The sequence below is a fragment of the Labrus mixtus genome, chromosome 7, assembly GCF_963584025.1.
Source record: "Labrus mixtus chromosome 7, fLabMix1.1, whole genome shotgun sequence".
Lineage (NCBI taxonomy): Eukaryota > Metazoa > Chordata > Actinopteri > Labriformes > Labridae > Labrus > Labrus mixtus.
In genome coordinates this window covers 21,536,409-21,560,756 of record NC_083618.1, presented here as the reverse complement: position 1 = coordinate 21,560,756, position 24,348 = coordinate 21,536,409, and the positions used below count along the sequence as shown (strand labels likewise).

Sequence of the window (24,348 nt, the reverse complement as noted above, 5' to 3'; positions counted from 1 at the left end):
CACTCAAAACAGACGGACATCACAGACATGATTAAATCCCAAATGTTTTGTGGTACAACTACCTCATGTGTCGATTGTTTCCCTGGTTGATTGAAAAGGAAAGGTGTTTGTTCTGGGGCGCAGATAGCCTCGCGGTTATGTCGCCGCCCCCCTATGTGCAGAGGCTGAGGTCCTACAGTATATGTTGTCATTTTCAGACGATGAGTTTTTAATCACAAGAAGAGCTGAGTCTGACTTCCTGCACATGATGTAAGAAAAGACAATCCAATGATTGTTTGCATTCTGGTGGATTTGACGTTTGTACAGGATTTGTTTAAACCAGATTTAGGAAGCACTCTTTTCGATAAAGAGAACTTTCCTGTCTGCTGAGTTTCTAAACCAGCAGTATTTCTACCGTCGTGGTCGTGGATTTCAGATGATCAAACATCGACTGACTTGTTTTGGAAAAGTTGTTTTACATTCTAAGGTTAACTGTGTGTGATACATCTGCTGCTCTTAGATTGCATCCGTACATTTCCCTTTTTGATCAAATCTGCACAGAAAACTGGAAAGAAACAAGTCATTCTTTTTTATTTTTGATGTGACGGTCTGAGCGCTGCGAGGAGGCGAGGCGGCGTGTCACACTTTTTTTTTTGTTTCCTAATGTGTCTCTAATCAGGAAACTGAACTCCTGACACAATATAAAAAGAGAGTTACTTGCGGCTGTGTATTAATTGAAAGGCTCACAGCTGGCAGGGCAGATAACTAACTCGTCTGCAGCGCGCCGAGCTCAAAGTAGGCTAAGATACAGCCTGAAACCATGGCAACACGTCACCATCACCATCCTGAAATATAACTGGGACTCAGCAGGTCTGCGCTCTGTTTATACGACTGATCATCGGCGCTTGTTTCCTGACATGTTGGCACAGATCATTAGAGCCTGTAAACTGGTCTTTATTGTCTGCAGAGGGAGGCGTAGGCTTCGTCCTGTGATGTGTGAATTCTGCATTTATATACATTTTAAATCCGTCCGGCAGCCAACACACTGCACTTTGATATTTCTGATCCTCGGTGTTGGCGGAAAACGAGTGAAACACAAAGTAAATCTGTGTGTTGTAAAAAAAACGTAAAGCTTCTTCTTAGGGAGTCACTCTGACCCGCTTACCTCTCTGTGACCTGCTGCAAGACGTTTGGACTTCAGTTAATTCTCACTTTTTGAATCTATTTTTATGGAGCCAAGATGACGACAGCCATGGAAACAGGGATTCGTTTTTTTTTCTTTTGTTGGGTTGTACAACAGAGAGTATATAAGAAGTGGATTCAACCTCCAAAGACAATGCAGAGGAGCCTTTAACCTGCTTTCTAGCTAACGTCCTGCAGGGGGCGAAGAAAGAAATCTGATTGTGTTTCAGTCTATGAGAAAAGGAGCATCCCTTCTTACATCAGAAAAACATTTTTTTTTAATGACTTTATGATTTTAGTGTCTAGTTTCAATTCCCCCCCATCAGGGGGTTGGCTGATGGGGGGGGGGGGTTATTACACACCTTATGACAATCCTCTACTAATGCCACAGTCAGATATAGGAAGTAGAGTAAGCTCCGTTGGTAGAGTCGGTCATCTCTCAACCGGAAGGTCAGTGGTTTGATCCCCAGCTCCTGCAGCCACATGTCCGATGTGTCTTTGGCCAAGAAACTTAAGATACAAGGTGGTCGTAGCGTGCGTGCTGTTATGTGTTGACAGACAGGTGCATGTTTCTAACATCCTGTCCCCTGCAGAGCTTGTCTTGGTGACAATCAGAGCTGAAAAGAGTGGAGAGTGTCTCCACTATCCTGAATGTCTGTGAGCCTTTTTTTCAGGAGCCTCAGTAAAAAAACTAGTCATCTGTTTTCTCCTCACTAGTTTAGTTTAACTGAAAATATGACCTGCTGCCGCCCTATTCAATATAACCACGCGATACATTATATAAAATAATACCCCAAAAACACTTACATATATCCCATTACACACCTCATCCTTGAGATGAATACAAACACATACTTTTCATTTCAATTCATTAATGGCTCCTGCAGCTTTTATACAACACGTTTATGACCCCCCTTATAAAGCAAAACAGAAGAAAACAGTAACAGATTTTTTTCCTCCAATAATTCAACTAGTTCCACAACTTGTCATCCACAATACATGTCCTTTAAAGAGGACATATTATCCCGCTTTTCAAACAGTCCCCTGTGGTCTAAATGAAACATCTGTGCTGTCAAAATATAACATGAATCAAGCACCAGAGGAGGTTTGTGACCCTGTATAAAGCAGCTCTCTCAGAATGCTCTGTTTTCGTGTGTGTGTCTCTTTAAATGCAATGAGCCCCCCCCCTGAGTTTTCCCGGTAGACATCACTCCTCTGTAGAGAGAATACAAATGGCGGACCAGCTCAAAAGTTTTGTTCTAGGCTGGAGGTGGAGTCCATGGGTGGAGATATCAGGGGAGGGGAGGGGATTTTTGTTTCCCAGAATCCCACTGTGACATCACAAGGAGAGCAAATTTGAAACAGAGCATTTTTCTCTGTGTTGTAAGACTTATGCAGACCACAAACAAAGGACTGGATGGATTTATTTCACATTTTGTGGGTCTGTAGACACTCAGGTTACCCAAAGATATGTTCAAAAACTGTAAAAGTGGATTTTTCACAATATGTCCCCTTTAAGGTTTATATGCTGAGTAACAGTGATGCTCCAGGACTGACCCAGCACCTCAGACATGCAGTAACATTGTGTTTCACAAGTGCAGTCAGCTTTGGCAGGTCTTTGAAACTCTGTTTTGGCCTGGCCCAGGTCCAAATGTTACACCAGCTGCTGCAGACAGAAACCCTCATGAGGGGACGCTCAGAGTGTGTTTGACCTGGACTGAGGGGAAGAGGTCAAATTTGATTTAATAAAAGGAGAAGAAGCTGCACAACCTGTACCCTAAATGTAACGGCCAGAAGGCAAACTGGAGGGAAATAACAGCAGGAAAATAAAGTGGTGTTATTGGTTTGTTGTAAAAGAGAACCATCTGAACCATGTCTGAATGTGAATTTAACCCCTCGTCGTCCTCTTCCTCCTGCAGGACTCTCCACTGAAGGCCGTCCAGATGCTCTGGGTCAACCTCATCATGGACACTCTGGCGTCTCTCGCTCTGGCCACCGAGCCACCCACCGAGTCTCTGCTGCTGCGTAGACCGTACGGCCGCAACAAGCCGCTCATCTCCAGGACCATGATGAAGAACATCCTGGGCCACGCCGTGTACCAGCTCGTCATCATCTTCACGCTGCTCTTCGCTGGTGAGTCCAAAAACTGAAAACATTCAACTCCAAGTGAAGAAACAACGATCATCAGCGACATTGTTGGGCGAGAAATTCAGATTCTTTTTTTGTTCTTCAGGTGAGAGCATTTTCGACATCGATAACGGCCGTAACGCTCCCCTGCACTCACCGCCGTCTGAGCACTACACCATCGTCTTCAACGTGTTCGTCATGATGCAACTCTTCAACGAAATCAACGCCAGGAAAATCCACGGAGAGAGGAATGTGTTCGAGGGCATCTACAGGAACCCCATCTTCTGCAGCGTCGTACTGGGAACCTTCGCCCTGCAGGTAACGCCTCCATCAGCATTGTCTTAAATCATGGAAGCTCATTCGCCTTCAGAGCTACAGTATGAAATGTTACCGTATCGCTCTGATCGACATCACAGCCCTTCAGTTTACCCCTCACCCTAAAGCCCCTCCCCCTGACAAACACAACATATACGCACCAGCTGACTACAGCTGCACAATAAGTCATCCAGGTGGCGTTTAGGAGAGAAGCACGCTGTTTGCTTTCTTCACTCTGCATCAAATGACCTTTTCCTGTGATCCTGGTGTGAGCAGCTGGCTGTAGACCCTGTTTACACCTGGCATCAACATGTTGAGTTGTGATCTGATTACAAACGCCTTTGAGTTGGAACAGTCACACCACTCTCACTACAAAACGGCCGCCATTACAGACATGACATGTTTATCGTTGCCGTGGAAACACCAGTTGTTAGGTCAGACACTGCTACATAAGGAAGCAGGGACTGCTACTGAAAGCTGCTGTGCTGTTGCTCTGTAAAAAACATCATGTGAATTACACTCTGATACATTGGCTCGTCGGTAAACGTATTCTCTTCCCCAGGTCGGTTTCACCCGGTCGTCTTGACTACGGTCAACTCAGCTTTCATTTTGGCGGAACTTACATATTGTGCGTTTAAAAATTAAATTGCTTCCTCATCTTCAATATGGAGTTAGGACAGAATTCCATTTACATCGAGAGATTGTAGATATAAAACCATTCAAAACCACTAAAGACCCGCCAGTACAGAGCAGACGGTGAGCCATGATGTCAGAGAATGAACGATTATAAAGTCTTTCACTACCAGTAAAAGATAGATAAATATAACATGACTCAATCACCAGAGGAGGTTTGTGACCCTGTATAAACCAGCTCTCTCAGAACGCTCCGTTTTGGTGTGTGTGTCTCTTTAAATGCAATGAGCCCCCCCTGAGTTTTCCCCGTAGACATCACTCCTCTGTAGTGAGAATAAAAATGGTGGACCTGCTCAAAAGTTTTGTTCTAGGCTGGAGGTGGAGTCCATGGGTGGAGATACCAGGGGAGGGGAGGGGATTTTCTTTTACCAGAATCCCACTGTGACATCACAAGGAGAGCAAATTTGAAACGGAGCATTTTTCTCTGTATTGTAAGACTTATGCAGACCACAAACAAAGGACTGGATGGGTTTATTTCACATTTTGTGGGTCTGTAGACACTCAGGTTACCAAATATATGTTCAAAAACACTGTGAAAGTGGATTTTTCATAAAAATTTCCCTTTTAAATGAAGTTTTTTTTTATCTCACAGGAAGTTACAGTAAAGTGTCACTGTTAAATAAAGTAACCGTAAAGATGTGATGTGGATATTTCTTTTAACAAGAAAAAAAACAATTGGGAAATTCAAGTTGTAACAAATTCCAGACTTGAGCTTCATAAATGTTGTGTTTGATAATGACAGAGCAGAGATTATTCATCATCTGCTTAATGTTTCATGAACCTCTTGATGCTCTGCTGCAGGAACGAAACAGTTTCATTCTTGTTAATAAAAGTCAGTCACTTCCTGACACAGCTGGTTGATGTAGTTTTTAACAAACTGTAGAAGTCGGGGACTTTTTTGAGGGTCGTATTAAAGCTGTGTGAGTGAGTGTTTCCAACAGCAGGACTGAGTTTGAATGAGTTTAATGAGATCACAGTGTGTCCACTTTAATGAAGTATCGTGTCACTGATGTGCTCACTGTTTTTAATGTTTACAAGCTCAGTCTTTGTTTGGTTTAGAAAAATATCCTTTGACTCAGCGATCATTTCCTGTTTCATTTCCTCCTCAGATCATCATCGTTCAGTTCGGAGGGAAGCCGTTCTCCTGCACGGCTCTGACCATCGACCAGTGGCTGTGGTGCGTGTTCATCGGCGTGGGAGAGCTGCTGTGGGGACAGGTGAGACCAGAACCAGAACCGTGTGTGTGTGTGTGTGTGTGTGTGTGTGTGTGTGTGTGTGTGTGTGTGTGTGTGTGTGTGTGTGTGTGTGTGTGTGTGTGTGTGTGTGTGTGTGTGTGTGTGTGTGTGTGTGTGTGTGTGTGTGTGTGTGTGTGTGTGTGTGTGTGTGTGTGTGTGTGTGTGTGTGTGTGTGTGTGTGTGTGTGTGTGTGTGTGTGTGTGTGTGTGTGTGTGTGTGTGTGTGTGTGTGTGTGTGTGTGTGTGTGTGTGTGTGTGTGTGTGTGTGTGTGTGTGTGTGTGTGTGTGTGTTTCTGAACAAACAGAAAGTGAACAAAGTGAGGATGAGGACGATGAAGAGGTGGGAACGTGTTTGTGAGGTTTGTGGATGAGAAAAACTGTCGTCTGTCACACTCTGCTGCTGCAGCGTTGCCATCACTACAATCGCCATGGTAATGAGCTCTGCAGATGAAACCAGTGCGACTCCTGTTTACACACACACAAACATAAATGAAATGCAACCAAACAGTCACATGCATGATTCTGCTCAACACGCACACACACATACAGACACATGAACACCATAAAAAATCTATTTCATGCTATACAGACACATACAAATACACACTCACATACACTAACACACACACACACACACATGAATAAAGTTGAGTGATGAGCAGCGTTGTGGGTTCAGGTTGAGGACAGTCACAGAGAATAGACAGACTCTGACAGAAACAGGCTAATCTCAGGTCTGTTTAGCTTTGTGTTGTCTTTTATTTTTTTCAAACAGAGACGAAGTGACAGATGTATAAAAATCTGAAGAGCAGCAGGAGGCTCAGTGCGTCACCGTGCTCTGATTTACACCAGGAGAATCAACAACACATCTAATCTGGTTTTCTTTATTAAGAATATAAAGTAGGTTATCAGTATAATAATAGTTGTTATACAAACAGAGACTTCATGATGAAAACACAATCTAATCTCCTCCTCACTACTCACACAGAAAACATTTAAACAGGTGATCTAATACGAGAATCAGGAAACAGGACAGAGAGGCCATTAATCAGAACGAAGAAGGAGAAGAGGGGAAACTCAATGATGTTGACAAGATGCAGAGCTGCTTATAAACAAGTGTGTGTTTTCTGACGTGAAAACCAGACAAGCAGAGTCCTGCACACCGGCTAACAACAATTTCAACAAGGATTTCATCAGAGCAAAAACTAGGTCTACTAGTGTCAAAACATTGACAGACTATAAGAATATTTTTGCAAGTGAGACAGCGTGCAAGCGTTTGAGTCATTCCTCTCCCACACACCTGTCATGTGAAAAAGATGTGCAAAGTGTTTTTTAGTACGGAAAAAAGACAAAAACTGAGTCGAAATTCTTGCGTTTTTTGCAGGAAAACAGCTCAACTTAAATGAGAATTTGGCAAACTTCCCTGATATTTAAAGGTTACATATGATGTAAAATACACTTTCCCTTGCTTTTCTAACACCCTAGTCTGTTTTCATACCTCCCAATGATGAGAAAAGTCCATCCTCTCCGTCTTTTGCCTGCTCCACTTTTCAGAAAATGTGTGCTCAAACAGGCCGTTTGGAGATTTTCCCTTCATGACATCACAAAGGGCAGTAACCCCTCCCCCAGGTGGGTGACACTCCCAAAGCTAGGTGTTTGTTCTGCCCTCTGAGTCTGCCTTCTCACCGTAAACAATAGGACACGGAGCGAGAAAGCTCGAGCCAGCTGAGGCAAAGATAAAATGTTAACTGAAATGAAAAGACGTTAAATCCTCTCCAGGATCACCTGAGTCTTAGAAACTCAATTCCTCCAGTTAGAAAAATGTTTTCTATAGTGAAGAATTTTTCCTCTGCCACCCACCAAATCATACAACTGTTGTCATGGTAACCTGACCGATAAAACAATCTTAGTGATTTTTAGACAACTTCTAATCTTAATTTTTCCGTCGTTGTCAGCTGATCTCGGCCATCCCCACGCACCACCTGAAGTTCCTGATGGAGGCGGGTCACGGCACCACGAAGGAGGAGATCCACGAGGAGGAGCTGACGGAGGGCGCCGACGAGATCGACCATGCCGAGATGGAGCTGAGGAGAGGCCAGATCCTGTGGTTCAGAGGTCTGAACCGCATCCAGACGCAGGTACGGACGCAGCTCCGCAGACTTTATGCCCACTCTAAACTTTATTCTTTGTTTGAAGGATTTTTCTGATATTCAGGCTCCTGAGGTCGAGATGATGACTTCAAACATCTGTTCTTCCTCTGAGCTGCAGGAACATGATTATCTTTAGTGATTCAGGAGGCAGAGGAGATCACTTCTTTATTTTTATAATTATTGCTTTTGTTTGCATTGCAGGTGAATAATTGTTTTAACCATTGGAAGCTTTTCAGGAATGTTTCGTCTGCAGAACAAACTTTAAATCAAACTCCGCTGCAACTCCCCCTCCTCGCCTCAACTCCCCCAAAAATCAAACAAACATGAGATGAACCAACGGACGGAAAGAGAGCGGAGAGCAGAGCCAAACGGTCACAGCAAAAATGTTTCAGTAAAATAAAAAAGAGGAGACATGAACACTAAAAAAAAACATTTCTGACAGGTTGTTAGAGCTACAGTGGATGTTTGTCCAATCAGATCCATGCAGGAGGAAGCAGAGTTCAGATATTAGACTTTAAATCAAACAATCAGACTTTTCATACAACAACAAATGTTACACTAAGTGCTTTACATAAACAGAGAATCACTAGAAACAGTTTGAGCAGCAGCTGCAGCCCTCCAGACCGTCCATTCACACACACAGTTATCAACCTTTTTGTTTTTTAAAGGTTTATTTTTGATCTTTTTATTTTAGAGATAGGGCAGCGGATAGTCTCAGAAATCGTGGGGAGAGAGACAGAGAGAGCGGGGAATGATATGCGGGAAAGGAGCCCAAGTCAGATTCAAACCTGGGGCCGCCCGCTTGGAGGACAATAACCACTTACCTTTAACCTAACCACTAGGCTTCCGGCGCCCCCCAGTAGTCCTTTCAGCACCTTTTTTTCAACACGTAAAATGCGCCCAGAACAATTTCTGGTTCTGCTTTACGCTGACTTTAAAGAAGTCAAGACAATAAACACAGACGGTATAATTCCTCCACCAGGGGGCTCTCAATCGAAACAATAACAAAAGATGATGTCGAGTCCAGCGGGGAATCATGGGAGTGATTCTCTCTGCTACTCCCTCCCTCCCCCCCCCTGCTGAAAACCAACTCTGAGTTGACCGTAGTCAAGACCACCGGGGCGAAACCGACCTGAGGAAGAGAATATGTTTACCGACGATGTATCTGAGTATAATTCACATGACGTCTTTATCGCAGCTCCTCTTACAGAAACAGTACGACAGCTTTCAGTAGCAGCTCACACTTATATGCAGCGGTTTTTGACGTAACATCTGGTGTTTCCATGGCAACAATAAACATGACATTGTGTCTGTCATTGAGGTAATGCAAGTACTCAACAAAAGATTATATATAACATAGGTTTAGTACATTTATAGTTAATTTAGATATTTGATATTTTCATACAATTCTACGTACTATACCTTTAAATCTGAGTCTGACCAAAGATACTCAAATAAGTACTTAACGTACAGGGTGTACAGTGTTAGAAGTTACACACAACAAAGAGGGGAACAACACGTCTCTTACTTTAATATTTAAAAACCTTCTCTCAAGTCAAAGTCAGAAGTGTTTGATCAGCTGAGGAGGGCGAGCGCTCTGCTTCAGATACCTGAAGAGATGCAGTGTGGCCCCGAGGTAAAGAGGAGTAGATCCCGACCGCAGGACACATGGATGATTTATTTAGATGATCTTTGCTGGGGGATTAAATCAGTTAGATTTTTATTTCTGCAGTGTAGTTTTCACTTTGACTTGCAGCAGCACGGCCCCCCTGTGGAGCAGCACAACACTGAAGCCCCTCACAGCAAAAGAAAACACGAGCTTTATGAATATCTCAGAGAGGTGATAAAATATGAAATGTAAAAATATGTTGGAACAGCCTCTCAGCAAAGTAGAAGCTCAGCGGTTTTGGTGCAACGATGAGAGAAATTAAGTCAGGGACGTCTCAGATCTGAAAGAGAAAAATGATGGGTTGGAGCTTCTTATCGTCTCGTTTTGACTCGAACCGTCCTCCGTGTTCAACATTTTCAGTTTGTGTTAAAGACGGATGAAACCTCAGCAGAGTGTGTGGACGTTAACAGGAGCTTTTTAACACACACACACAAACACCCAGGAGTTAATTTCACACTCTGCTGCAGAGCGACGGCACAGAACGACTTTATTAAAAGCCGAAAGTGAAGACGGCAAGCAGCGTAGGACAAAAAAGCACTTTGGATATTTTTACACTTCAGTCAGTCAGTCAGTCAGTGTTGGTGGCAAACAGCAGCACCTTCACAGCACCGCCTTCCCCTGTGACTCATCGCACAGTCTGGGACTTAATACTGTGTGTGTGTGTGTGTGTGTGTGTGTGTGTTATCCTCCTCCTACAGCATAGATCAGCTCTCACTGAGCGTTAGCATGTCCACAGGCAGTCCCCATTCAGTCCCTATGGGGTTCATTAGCCTCGATGCTAACACCCACCTACAGTAACAACAGCCGAGGCTCTGCTCTCTCCCACACACACACTCACACACACACACAACACACACATGCGCGCACACACGCAGAGGTCAGGTCTTTCCTCTCAGCAGTGCACTAACTTGTTGTTATTGTTGCTGGAGGGTAAAATCTTCTGAATTATTGATAACTTCTATCTGTCGCCTGCTGAGTCCTCTTCACTTTCTCCGTTTGACCTCTGCCGAAGCTTCCTCAGAAACCTTTCACTCTCTGAAAAGTCTGAAAAGTAAAGACTGAATAATATTGGTCCCAATATTTGTCCTTTCCAAAAAAAAAAAAACAACCATAACAAAATATTCCTGAAATCAAACTTCACCTTTATGCTCCATAAATCCGATTAACGTCTCATTTAACGCGGCTGTTTTCGTATCAAACAGGAACGTTCTTGTTATCAGCGGCAGCAGGCGTCAGCTGTTCTTGAGCTCAAAGCACTTAAAACTGGGAACGCAAGAAACTGGATTTTACTGAAATATGCTGATATCCCCCAAATTTGATAAACAACTGTATGAAATCAAGCCGCATTTTGGATACATGAAGTGAAGAGGTCTGTCAGAGACCAGGCTGAAGTGATGTTCTGTTCTCTGCTGAGGGGTCGCGTCACCCTGTACCAATGCAGAAGCCTACATACTGTATGTAGGCTGACATGCACCTCCTCAAAGACGTAACTATGCATCGAAACAAAGCAGACTGCGAGCCCTGTGATTGGTCCGCTGGATAGCATCTTATTTCCTGCATTTCCAACACTTCCTGAATCGCCGCCATGTTCAAAACATCTGCAGGAGGAAGAACGCTACAACGCTTTTTATCATCTCCAACGCCAACATTTCAGTCACCATTGTTTCCTGCACACAGAGAAGCAGAGGGTGTGTCAGAACTGGAAGCTGACGATATAACCAGAATGCTAATCGCAATGCCAATTAGCATTCTTAGGCAGAGTGACGCAGATACAACAACAAGTGTGTAGTGCTCATGATTTGACGCAGAAGTGTAAAGCAGGCTGTAGTTCTTAAAAGTTCAAATGTCTACAAGAACATCTGCAGATTTGGTTGATGTGATTCGATCAGGAGCTCCTGAAGAGACGAGCAGGTGCGGAGTTTGATTGATTGAAGGTAGGAACTCTAAATCACAGAGTGCCAAAAAAGAATCCTCAGCAGGTCTTCATGAAGCTGCAGAACGTGGTGAAAGAAGGAACAGAAATAAAGCTCTCGTCCTCTTCTGTCTCTTCAGCCACCCGATGCGCTGCTCAGCAAAGGGGACGCTCTCTCCTCTCTCGTCATGTCTGTGTATCTGAATATCAGTCTGTCGCCCTCTTGGGATAGGGGGTGGTGGAGGGGAGAGGGGGGGGTGGGGGCTCTGAAAAAGGCTGCAAGCTAATTAGGTTCTTATCTCTCCACGCTCCTCTTCCTGTCCTCCTCCTCTCTAATCCTGGTGGGCAGTGTTGTGCCGCTCAACGCCTCGCCAGTCAAACACAGTGGGGGAATAATTGGTACAAGCAGCACCTCGCTGACGAAACTTTATCAGTCGCTCCGAGAGACGCATTCTCTCCTCTCCCTCCTCCATGAGAGCTTTCAGCCCGATTCAAAAGCCCTTTATTCATCACTCTCTCTCTCTCTCCTCCTGCACTCCGTTCTCTCAGAGCTGCTTCTGGACACTCGTATTTTGTCTTTCACTCTGAACTAAATGACAGCTTTCACTCTCTCCCTCTCTCTCTCTCTCTATTGTCTACTTCCTGTCTGTTTTCTTTCTATCGACATGATGATGTGTGTTTCTGCTGCAGAATGGATCAATACTGTTTACCTCATCCTATTCAAAGACGTGTTATCTTCGTCCTGAAACACTCAGCTCAAGCACTTTCTAAACATTATTTATGAAATCAAAGGTTAAAGATCATCTCCGTCTTGTATAAACCCCTGATGTGAGTTTGGATGTGTCTGGAGAAACACATGATAATGAAGGCGATCACTGCAAAAACTCAAATCTACGGTAGCCCAAAGTGGACATACACTCTTAACTTTTTTTGTTTTTTAACTCAGTCTCTCCATGACGAGTACACATTTGTTGTTTTCACAACTTCTTTATCTCGAGAAAATGACCCAAATGACGACGTTATCCTCAGAAAACAAACTTTAGTTTTCTGGAGATAAGGAGATTTTACAAACTAAGAATGAGGCCTGAATTGATGGTGATTTGTACAAATGGCTGTCAATGCATTCATAAATAATAACTTGTTAAGATTGTTTAAATTAGATTAAACAAGTCAATCTGAACGGCTCACGTGAATGGACCTTTATATGAAGTGTAATGAGATACTTTTGTTTAGCAAATAGACAAATACACTAGTTAGGATTTGATATTTTACAGTGTAAATGTTGCAGATAATATAATATTTAGACAGGTCTTAATGACACGTGTCACATTATTTAAAAATAAATGAATCAAAGATAACAAGCCGCCACCTCTTCTGCAGACGTGCTCAGATCAGAAATGTTAGATGTGATGACACATAGATATTCTGCACTAAACATACAGAGGCTCAGTGACTGTCGTCTTTGGACACCTGAAACCTTTAATGACCAACAAACAACCGATTGACCTTTAAAAAAAAAACAGTTTAAAAGAGACACAGCTGAGGGAAACATGGTCATCATACTCCTATTCTTTTTTTATGTAAGAACAATCCGGTAGATTCCCGACACACCTCTGTTCTGTTTCATCTCTTAAAGAGAAGTAAATGTTCACTCTCAGAGATAAACACATCCCAGCTGCTGCTCCCTCTCTCTCTCTCTCTCTCTCTCTCTCTCTCTCTCTCTCTCTCTCCCTCTTCTGTCTGTCGGGTTTGTGCTTCACTTGAACTGTGTAAGAACTGATCTTCAAAATCCAAGCTGTCTAACTTTACCACTTAACTCTCTTTAACCTCTCCATAGGTGTCTCCCTCTCCTGTCTCCTTGCTCTGTCTCTGTGCTCTCTAACACTGTGGCTGTCCTTCCTTCAGATGGATGTGGTCTATACCTTCCAGACGGGCCAGGCGGCGGTGCCCGGTGCCCTGCGCCGCCAGCCGTCTGTCGTCAGCCAGCACAATGACGCCTCTGCCGGCAAAACTCTCTCTAGCCCCACCCACGTAGGGCTTAGCTCCTCCTCCTCTCTCACCAACTCGGCTGGGGCTCCGCCCCCTGCTGCTGCTGCTTCCTCCTCCACTGCAGGCAGTGAGTCGGTGACGCCTCACCCGGCTGCACTCTCTTTGTTTCTCTGTTTGAAATGCATGAAACGCTGAACTCTGCATGACTCACCAACACTAAAAACCTTCGTACTGTTTCTGTCATCAGCAGACGTCTGCACATCTGAAAAATCTGAGGGATTCTCTGACCTTTCATTTTCAATAACTGGCCGGTACAGCATCATAGTAACTAAAAATAAGCTGAGACAAAAGTTTCCAAGTTCAAAGCTGTACATTTAGTTATTAAGGTTTATCAAATTTTGTTTGGCAAGTGCTCAAACCTTTCCTTGGAAATCTCTAAATATGAAGCAGTAACAAAATGAAATGCTCAGTTTGTTATTAAAGTTATTAAAAAGAATTAGCACACCATAATTAGAACTACAGATATTCGATTAGAAGATACAAAAGTGCTTCAAATATTGGATGTTTAAAGATACAGTTTAAGTTTGGTTAGCCTAGATTAGCGTAAAGAACGCAGGAGGAAACAGCTAACCTTGCTCCATCAAAAAAAACCATAATGGAGCTTTTTTTATTGACACAAATTAAGTTTACTAAATATTTCCAAAGCTGAAACGTAAAATCCTAGCTGCTTAAAATGAAATAAAGTTTGAGCTGTAAGATTTTCATCTTCAGAAAAGACGTGCAGACTTAAAGCAGTGTGTCACACTCAGATCAGGGAAGTCAGACAGTAAGGAGGTTTAAGAGACAGGCTAGCATATTGTTAGTTTATGTGCTTTGATTTTAAAATTTGGAAAATAAAGAAAAAAGAAAAAAAAATTCAGCTTCATGTGCAGACAACGTGTGACCTTCCTCTGCTGCAGCTTTTCCTCCATCCTTTCTCTTCCTTGCTTTAATACCTTTCATCATTTCCATCCGGCCCGCTGCTGCTGCTTCCCCTCCTGCATGTTGTGGCGATTTAAACTCATAACGCGCCTCTATTAACCCTTGTGTGACTTGCTGCCTGACGAGTCGATGACAGATCACAACTGTGCGCCGACCACGAGAGAAAGAAGCTGCAGATCGTTTCTGATTCGTGACTTAGAGGAGGGGGGGAAAAATCCCTGTTCTAGTTTCTTTGTTGTTTTTTATTCTCTTCCTTTTTCTCTGAGGCGACAGCCTGACAGCCTGGGCAGCAAGATAATTTTATGGGTTAATCCTGAGCAGGGTTAAATCTGTCAGGCTCAGCAAGTCTCTCATGGTTTAAAAGCCAAGAGCTTTTTTAACTTGTGAGTGTGTGTGTGAGTGTGTGGTGGTAACATGTATGCTCTAAGCTGCAGTGCTCAGCCTGCAGCTCTCCTGTGCTTCAGTAATAGAGAGCTTTGAACTGCAGGGTTATTAATTATGATGAAGAGTGTCTGCTGGTGCGTATAAATCAATGTGATCAGCTGCAGCCTCTGTGGATTCATGACAGAAGAAATTACTTAAGGCACAGAGAAGAGAGCAGCTAGAGGACAATATGGGTCCGCTCTGAATGTGATTATAAATACTTTAGAGTGTGCATGTGTTTGTTGTTTTCCCCAGTGTGTGTGTGTGTGTGTGTGTGTGTGTGTGTGTGTGTGTGTGCTGTGCATGCGTTGTTTACTGGGGCAGCGTATCGTTTGAACATTTTCTATCTCGCTGCCAACACCATGAAGGATGAATTACCGGTTTGTAAAGGCGGGAGGCAGAATCCCGGAGCCTCTACAGGTCACATTTTCCATGCATGTCAAGGGGTTGTTTTGTTATGTATACAATTTTATAAATCAAGATGAAGATGAATCAAGACCAAGCTGTCCAAAAATATTTAAAGCTTTCTGACTTTTAAAGGAAGACTGTGCAACATTTTAAATATATCAGAAATTATGTATATCCTCTGAGTCATGACTGTCTACAATGAGGGAGAAGCTCGAGTCCCGCTGGCTGTGTTGTTGTCAGAGACTAGAGAAAATAGGAGTAACATACTCATTGATTATTTGAACGTCACGTCAGCGTTTTAGCCTTTGGGTGTCAATTTACATTTTTACAATTTACATGTGAAGCTACGAGCTAACTAAAGAGCGCTAACATTAGCAGGCTAACACAGCGATGCAGACAACAGGCGATTGCTGCTCAAGCAAAGGACAATTTTGTCCGTCGCTTCGATTTGACTCCTTTTGTGCGAACGCAAGAAAGGGGGGTTGGAGGAGGGCGGAGGTGTGGCCAAACAGCCGTTTGTTTTGGTTTCCTGCTGGTGTTCAAGGGCGACATCTACTGGATCAAAAAGTCGCACATTCTTCCTTTAACGTTTCTGAAACCCCGTATGGTCTAAACCACAAAAAGCCTTCAGGTTCAGGACATGGCCTCAGTGTTTGGGTGATTGTTTGTGGGGACACAGACTTCCTGCAGAGGATTGTCTACATATGGACAAAAGGTTTTTAGTTTTAAATATTAAAAATATGTCGGGGGGGTGATAAGTCATTTGTTCTGCCACTGTTATAGTAGTCTGAAGTCCCTGACTGCAGCGTCTCATCTCCCCAACAGACACAGATTCAAAGACTAGTCTTGTCGTAATCAAAAACGATTTGGTGTAACAGTCCATCCCAGACAGTCGCTCCGTCTGTGTTGACATAGCCCAAGGCTGCCGGGGAAACCCCCGCAGGGGTGCTGTGGTGATGAAATCCACCCACAGTCTTTACACCTTAACCCTTCACCAGCAGTAACGAGATGCTTCAGACATATTAGTTTATGATTTGTCACATGTTGCTCAATTTGACAGAGATGTACTCTTGATTATAGAGCAAACAGAGGTTTTGTTTTTGTGTTCACAGTTTGTGAAAGTCAGTTTCCTATTCCAACATTTCAGTGGCCCTGTTGGTCAGAGCCAAGTCCATAAAGAACCTGTTTCCCCGTTTGTTGTGCAATAACTTGATGCCCTGAACTGAAACCCATTAATCACACTTTGGGATGAACTTGAACGCTGACTGGAAACCAAAACTTAAGTCCCAACATCAGTTTGATGACCTCAGTAATGCTTTTGAGAACAACTCTCGGCAGCTGGGATCCAAAGTGTTGGTGGAACTGAATCAAGAAGAGTGGAGGCTGGTAAAATAATTCTAGTCGATTAAGGTTTTTCAGCCACGTATTTGGCTTCCTCATAAAGGTTAAAGGTCAGCTGTTCACAAACTTTGGACACATCGGTGTAGTATTTGAATATTAAAATGAGCCCTAACCCCGTGTGTGTGTGTGTGTGTGTGTGTGTGTGTGTGTGTGTGTGTGTGTGTGTGTGTGTGTGTGTGTGTGTGTGTGTGTGTGTGTGTGTGTGTGTGTGTGTGTGTGTGTGTGTGTGTGTGTGTGTGTGTGTGTGTGTGTGTGTGTGTGTGTGTGTGTGTGTGTGTGTGTGTGTGTGTGTGTGTGTGTGTGTGTGTGTGTGTGTGTGTGTGTGTGTGTGTGTGTGTGTGTGTGTGTGTGTGTGTGTGTGTGTGTGTGTGTGTGTGTGTGTGTGTGTGTGTGTGTGTGTGTGTGTGTGTGTGTGTGTGAGTGTGTGTGTGTGTGACTGTGTGTGTGTGACTGTGTGTGTGTGACTTAGTCACTTTCAGGGTCATACGTCAGACTTATGACCTGTTTTTTGGGGACTCTATCCCTGGTAGGCAAAAATGCCTGTTGGGGTCCATTTGAAAGGGATTGATTTGATTGATATTCAGGTAAGATTTAGGTTTAGGGAGCATTGGTTATCCTTTAAGTGACCCCGCATAAAATGAAAGTCAGTCTATGAAATAGCCCTTAAGTGACTGAACATGTTTGTTTGCATGGATGCGACGCCCCTCCATATTCAGTTGCCTGCTTGTAGATTTTTGTTGCAGTTTATCTTCATGCATTGCAATATCATTTTTATGAACGCTTGTGTTGATATTTTGTAGACTTCAGTTCTCCCACTGTTTCCTCATCAAGCCGACCTGCATCACTTGTTGTCGTTGTTGTGTTTTGTGGTTTTGCACCTCCTTGCCCGGATTCAGACACACGTCCACCCTGTGTCCCATCAGCCCCCGCTGCCAGTTTGACATCACATTTTCATAATTGGACTCTGTATCTGTCCCTCTCCCAGTCGTCTGATGTTTCTTTTCTGCTCTTGTTTCAGATTAAGGTGGTGAACGCTTTCCGTAGCTCCTTGTACCCGGCGGGGCTGGAGAGCCCAGAGTCCCGTAGCTCCATCCACAGCTTCATGGCCCATCCCGAGTTCGTCCCGCTGTCCGAGGAGGAGGCTCGCATCCCCCCCATCGAGGAGACCGGAGACGAGATCGAACCCCTACCAAGCCCCTCCTCCGGGGCGGGAGGAGGAGGAGAGCCGCCGAGCGCCTTCCCCTGCAGACGCGAGTTATCAATCTGAGCTCCTCTCTCCTCTTCCTCCTCCCTTCAGCATCATCTGTCATCCCGCCAACCGAACTGTTGCACCAAGGAGGGAAGTCATCACTCTGCTCATCCCGCCATCCTGCACGCGCACACATGCTTCACATTGCCCCCCCCCCACCCCCCAACTCCTTACCCCCCAGTCATCGCTGCCACATTGTGTCTTGCATACTGACTGTGGCGTTGTTCAGCCTGTGAGTTTGTCCCTCCACCACCACCATACATGTATCAGCAGAGGGGTGGAGTCCAGAGTCTCCACTGTGGAAGGCCTGTCCTGGTCCATTCATGTTTTGTTTTTTTTAACTTGATGATCCTTTTAAAAAAAATATGTTTTTAAACTATGTCAATTTCAATCTTTTTTGCGGGACTCTCAGCAGCATGTCGTGTTCTGTACTCGCTTTCATTCCTGCGTAACGCTTCTCAAAAACGGCACCGAACTTTTCAAAGAGTGCAGTGATTCTCATGTACATACGCTTTTGCTCTTCTACACAGCTAACGGCCGGGGTTTGGTGATCAGAACATTTTTAAGGCAAATGCAAAAATGTAATCTTTTTTTTTTTTTTTTTTGTCTTTTTTTTTTAACCTCCTCCAATCATTGATTCAAACTCCTGAGAATGTCTTGTGAGTGTGACACTACAGTCTGCAAGGTTCAACTGTTAAAATAATGTTCTTCCCTTTATCGTGTCTGTATGTGTCACTTTTTCTTTAGCTGCTGTGTTGCATGTGGAAGGACAGAATGTTAACTGCACATAAATATATCTAACATTGGGGCGTCAAGAGAGGGCTCGCTCTCTGCTCATCTCACCTTAGTTGGGGGTTTTGGTTCTCTCTGCCCCTCCCCCCGGTAAGTCCACAGTGTTGATAGGAAACAGGAGTGTGCTTCATGTTTCCTCCTCTTATAGAGTGCATGTTATGTTTCGTTCGTGTTGAGTCGCATGATAACATTGGAATGAATATTTGGGATTCTGTTTAGACAACCGTATGTTATGTTAGTTAGTCTGCAGCAGCTTCTGTTCAGAGCTCGGTCAACTTCCTGAATGTGGGACTGAACTTCCTGTTCGCACAACAGGACGAGATCAGACTTGTCAATAGACAAATCATGTTGAGAAAAACTGAAGAAAAGTTTAGGGTTTGCATTAGGATTGCTACAGTGGTTGGTGCTACCTGTGTTGCACGTAGTTCGGGCATACTCACATTACATGACCTTTTTATACAGCGCATAATCCAAGCTTGGTCATACTGGTGAAGATAATTTAAAACTAAGAGTGTCTCACCATATAGCAGCAGATTTTAAGGATATTTCATATTTCACTTAAAGAGAAAGGAGAGGTGATCCAGATCTGTGACCGGAAACATTGACCAACAAGACAATGTTGGAAGAGCTTGTGTTAGAGATCCCTGAACTGGCATTCCTAACCGGTTTGCCATCTACAGATATCGTTGATAGAAATAACATAAAATATCTGGTTTAATCGTTAACACTGTTTGTCTCAAGTGGTTAGGTAGCATCCCCAATCTATGTACAAGGAAGTGTACCACTCAAAGGCCCAGTTGACCTGCCTACAACCAATGCTTTCCTTAGTTTAGTTTAATGGTTCCCTCTAGGCAAGGAGCCAATCCCAGCTCCCATGGGGCGAAAGTTGGGTTCTCCCAATTGAGCCATTGATGCCTCTCTTGCAGTTGTCACAGCGGAGGTAGTACTGATAAAATGAGGCCACAATAGATACTTGATTGGCCTGATTCCTGAAAAGAAAGGATGCAGACTCCCTTGAAACTATCACACCATCACCCCCAGCCTGGACCAGCCTGATGTTGATGACAACAGATTGGTTGGTTTCATGCAAAATATGGGATTAACAATTATTGTGCATCAAGGACTCCATTGCCAACTTCCTTGCATTCTTTGCTTCTCTTTCCTGTAAACCAATCAAAAATGTAAAAGACCACATCTGACCATGACACTGTGAGGTGAGACCCCCATCGCTAATCACTGCCCGCTGTAATGACATTGCAGTTGACCAAATTTACATCCAGTGGACCCTCACAGCTACAAAGAAAGATCCAGTTATTGTTTACTGTGTCAGAGTCAACGAAAAAACAGTACTGCCAAAGGATGAAAAGTATCATCCTGGAAATAGAAATCCTCGTTGAAAGATGTACTTAATTTTCTTTTCATTTTCTTAGTTTCAGTGGCGTCAGATTAATAAAGGTAGCCCCCACTTTCCTCCCCAGAAACCTCCCAAAACTCTTCCTAGTCGACCCTGATATGTTCCAAGACCAGATAGTATATAATCTCTGCAGCGAGATAAATCCAGAATGAAGCAACAGCAAGTCATCTGGATCAGAAAGTTAACCACTTCAACTATCTCTTTTGTCTTAGGTTTCACCAACCACAGCTAATCCAATCATCTTCGTGCCATATGCGGCTTTCAGTTGACTTCATATGTTATGATATTGCCTCTAAAACTAGACTTCTGTTCATCTGAATTGGAGCTTTAAAATGATATAACTATTGACAAGTCTGTTCTGAGTCACAATGGAAGATCTCCAGTTCAAGAAACAGGGAGTTAAAGGATCTCTGAACCGTTTCTGGACCGTCTCTCTGTGTTTAAGACAAATCTTAGTACCAACTCTGAAGTTTTTGTTCCTGTATTTGTCAAGAGTTTCAGGAACATAAACTCAATCAGTGACATTGCACAGCTGGCAGAGGAGAAGGTGTTCAATCATCATCCCTCTCTGCTCTGCTGTGATTGATTAACAGTCGTCAGTGTGGTTGCCACGCTGAGGTTTATGGGAGACTGATGATGTCACCAGTCGGCCTGTAGAGTAAAACCCACTGTGTGTCAGTGCTGCCGCTCAGTACTTCTTGCCTGCCGTTGTCCACAGATTACTGTCTTAAAAGAAGAAGGAATCATCTACCAATCAGAGGCAGTGATGAGTCTAATCCCCTCTTAGTCCAACTAGTAACCATCAAGCTATCTTTGAACTAGGACACGTTATTGAAGTAATGTGCTACTACTGCCATATTTCCAACTTTCCTGTCACAACTAGGTTCTTCCTCTCCCCTCTGATGAGCTTTTTCTATGTAACTCAGAGCCATATTTTATAGGTTGTCTGTATTGTTTTTTATCTCATTGTTATCAAGGTTTCCTTTGGACTTTCCTAACCCCAACCCCAATCCTTCCCCCTCCTCCTCCTCCCCTGGCCCTTTACTCCAAACACGACCAAAAAAGCAAGGAGAAAATCTTCAGTCGTCACTGCCGAACCAAGTTTAAAGGACCTCTACAATGTTTACATGAAAAGCAAGTGGATGGCAGTTCGCCTGCGCTTCTCTCATCCGACCACTTCCCTTTCATTCCCTTGCTTTCCTGAATCTTAGAGTTACTATTTAACTAAATGGGGAATCTTTCTTGCATGGTTTTCATATAAAATTCAATGTTTTGCTCATTTTTTACAATTCTTCTGTATTTTTATATTAAGTACTTTTTAATATTTTGGAGATATATGAATATATATGTATAGGCTGAAAAGTTTGGTGACAGTACAGTACATGAATGAGATTAATCTAACGTGGACTCTGTCTTTTTACAGCTCTCTAAATATTTATGCCACGTGTGTCGTCACCTAATGTTAGGGCTCAGAAACCTGCAGTGACTTGTTTACTTCCTGTCGGCCATCCAATTGGAATCCCAACAATTTTATTCTCATCAGCCCCCCTTTAATTGAGTATAATCACTTTATCTAAGATGTTGTGATACACTACAGCCTATGTGATTTTGCAGTTATCCAACTCCAGTAGAGTTCAGCCAATGCAACGTGAATACAGCTAACTGTATCAAACATTAAATGGGAGTGTATAATTATTTATCCAACCTCTGGGTATCTTTGTTTCTGTACTTTGAAGCTACTACGACTGATTTCTTTGAATGAGTGGAATGATTCTGTTTTCTAACTGACTGATGTCAGAGCTGGTGACTTTAAAGAGGATCAAAGCTGTGTCCCGACTCGGGCTCCGCCTCCTTTTAAAGTCCAGAAAGATTTCTGATCCCTCAGATGGACCAAAAAACAGAAACCTTAGAACCAAAGCAGAGCCGGCCCGAGTCATAAAATAAACCCATGAGCTGCTTTAAGACCCCAAGCCAGGAAGTCAAAGATGAACCAGGAATAAAATATTTTCCTGAACTGGGTGTGCATAAAGTCTGTAGGCTCTAACCCAAAAGACCCAGTCAAACTGTCAAAGGATGATTGGATCTGCTCAATATGAATTACCAATGGTGGTGTATTGAAGAAGATTCAACTAGGGATTGAGAAACGGATTCTAAATATTCTACATCTTTTTGAAACAACAAAAGTCGCCATGTACTGGCAATTAGAAACAATGCAGGCTTAAGGCACTTCCTCGTTGGTATTACCTTTAAAACCAGAGGATACGTCCATTTTTTTTATACATTCAATGTCCTAACTGGACTGACCAATTTATAAATTTAGCTTGACTTGGGTCTTTGGTTGGATCTTGTTGCTAAAAAAATTATAGGACCAATAAAAACTGCCAAATGAAATGTGGAGTCTTTTTGAAGAACCAATGTTAACTCTTTCTTTAGATTTTTTGTATTTAAAGCAACACCAACATTTTGCTTTGACTAATGCTATCTTCAAAAACAGTTTTGGAACTAATTTGCACACTGGGGGGTAAGGGGGCTTAGTGGGTTGTCTTGCCCAAACTCGAGGCTCTAAAAAAGCTTGGGTCGGCCCTGGATTGAAGGTTTTGTTGACCAAATTCTGGCCAAAGAAAGATCAGGAAGCCACATTTTTTAAGCTTCAGTCTTGATATTTAATTCGGTCATGAAATATCAAGAATTAAAGGAGGCGGAGCCAGGGACAGGACATGCAGATGTAGACGTCATTGCCATTTTGTACCAACTACAAACTTAAAAAAAAAACACTTTTTGGGAAGAGAGCGGGACTGTTAAAGCGCTTGTGACATCACTTCCTCTTCCTGCAGGGTGTCTGTTTGTCTGTGAATGAGACACACACCGTCAAAACGATGACGCTTTTCCTCTTTGTTTTGTTGAATGAATTGACAGAACACCTGTGCTCCTCCAGTCAGTACAATGTAAATATTGTCATATACATGAATGAAGTGTACCTGCTGTCTGTGTCCGTGATGGGAAACGGGAGAGGGGGCAATCAGCCAATCATCACCCAGCAAAGCTTTAAGAATGTTCTGCCAAAGTCGTTTTTTTGTTTTTTTTCTTCCTTCTGCACAAGTTTGATAGAAAATTTGCTGCCACATGCCCCCTTCCCTTCCTCCTGCTTGGATACGATTGTCCCTCTGCTCTTGCCATAGCCTCAGTGTGGCTGTGGTGGTCGTCTGTTGGACTGGTTGGACTGGTTGCCCTCAAATCTCATGCCAGGCGCACAGTACAGCCTCGCCATCAGAGACGCTCCAGGCCTGTTTGTGCTTCTGGTTTAATGAATAAAAAGTCCGGACGAGACTAAGCAGCGGACTGAAAATATTCACCTGCTTTTAGGTTCAATTTGTCTTGGAGTTTAAAGGAATCTCCGTTTGCCACAGTTTTCCAACCTGGACTTCTGCAAGGCGAAGGAACTCACTTCTGATCATTGTCATGTCATTGTTGCGTTTTGACTGCTTCCTCTTCAGAGCGCTGCCTTTTCTCGAAACAGCACCTGTCATCGGATTTTTAAGGAATTCTTTGGAGAACCTTGGCATCCACCTCAAGAATCATGATTTAAAAAATGGTCCAAACGAACTGGAATAGTTGGAAAAGTCATAACCACTTAACATATATATCTATATATTTATACACTATCTCTATATATTTATATCTAGTATGCATATATGTTTGTATATATATATTAGATATAAGTACATAGACATATATATGGTTTGAACTTCATTGCAAAAAAGACTGAAAAAGTTGTTTTCTGTAATTACTATGATACACAGTAATAGGCGTTGGTGTTATTTTTGTATAAACATAATATCATCTATGTGGCATGCATGACATATATACAAAAATTTGGTGGTTTAAAGCAATATGTCCAACCTGGTGCGATTGGTTCTGTCGTGTTCTGTGTAGCCTAAAGCCACTCTGTGCGAAAAAGAGATAAAAAAAAAAAAAAAGAGAAACTGCATTTGGATAAAACTAACTGTTCAGTATACGTGTTCAATGTTCTGTGTTCTGCATGTTTTAGTATGGAATGAAACATCCCTAAATTTCGACTTGTTTTTCCAAATGAATCTCAAATACACGCCCCAAACACGCGCAACATTACCAACACACAGACACACACATACACTCACACACTTACATGTATTTGCACTGTGAGGTGAAACACACTGAGGAAATTAAAACTGTGTGACTTCTGATGGATGGATTGATGAAAGATGAAGATTTTTACTTTTAATTTCTCATTTAGCCAGAAACAAAACAAATCTGTCTGCTTGTCCAACTTTTTTTTTTTTTTTTTCATCCTCCTGTCCCGACCACACACAAGACAAACTAACGCTCAGATTTACAGATGTTTCCTGAACTCATCATCACCCACTCATCTGTGCAGTGAGAGGAGGAGGGAGACG

The 24,348-nt window shown here is 43.1% G+C and overlaps 1 protein-coding gene across 6 annotated transcripts in view; it reads left to right on the top strand.

The window, feature by feature from the left end:
• Window positions 1-24,138, top strand: part of LOC132976945 (plasma membrane calcium-transporting ATPase 1-like) — a 104,624-nt gene extending 80,486 nt beyond the window's left edge. For 4 of the 6 annotated variants that reach the window (XM_061041232.1, XM_061041228.1, XM_061041229.1 and 1 more), the window contains 5 exons: window positions 3,081-3,294; window positions 3,395-3,606; window positions 5,406-5,513; window positions 7,483-7,665; window positions 17,479-24,138. In XM_061041232.1, the coding sequence (XP_060897215.1) occupies window positions 3,081-3,294; window positions 3,395-3,606; window positions 5,406-5,513; window positions 7,483-7,665; window positions 17,479-17,727 (966 nt within the window). In that variant the 3' untranslated portion in view covers window positions 17,728-24,138. Of the gene's footprint in view, window positions 1-3,080; window positions 3,295-3,394; window positions 3,607-5,405; window positions 5,514-7,482; window positions 7,666-13,163; window positions 13,375-17,478 lie in introns of all 6 variants that reach the window. The other 2 variants (XM_061041233.1, XM_061041231.1) reach the window with 1 other exon arrangement.
• The last annotated feature ends 210 nt before the right edge of the window (window positions 24,139-24,348 follow it).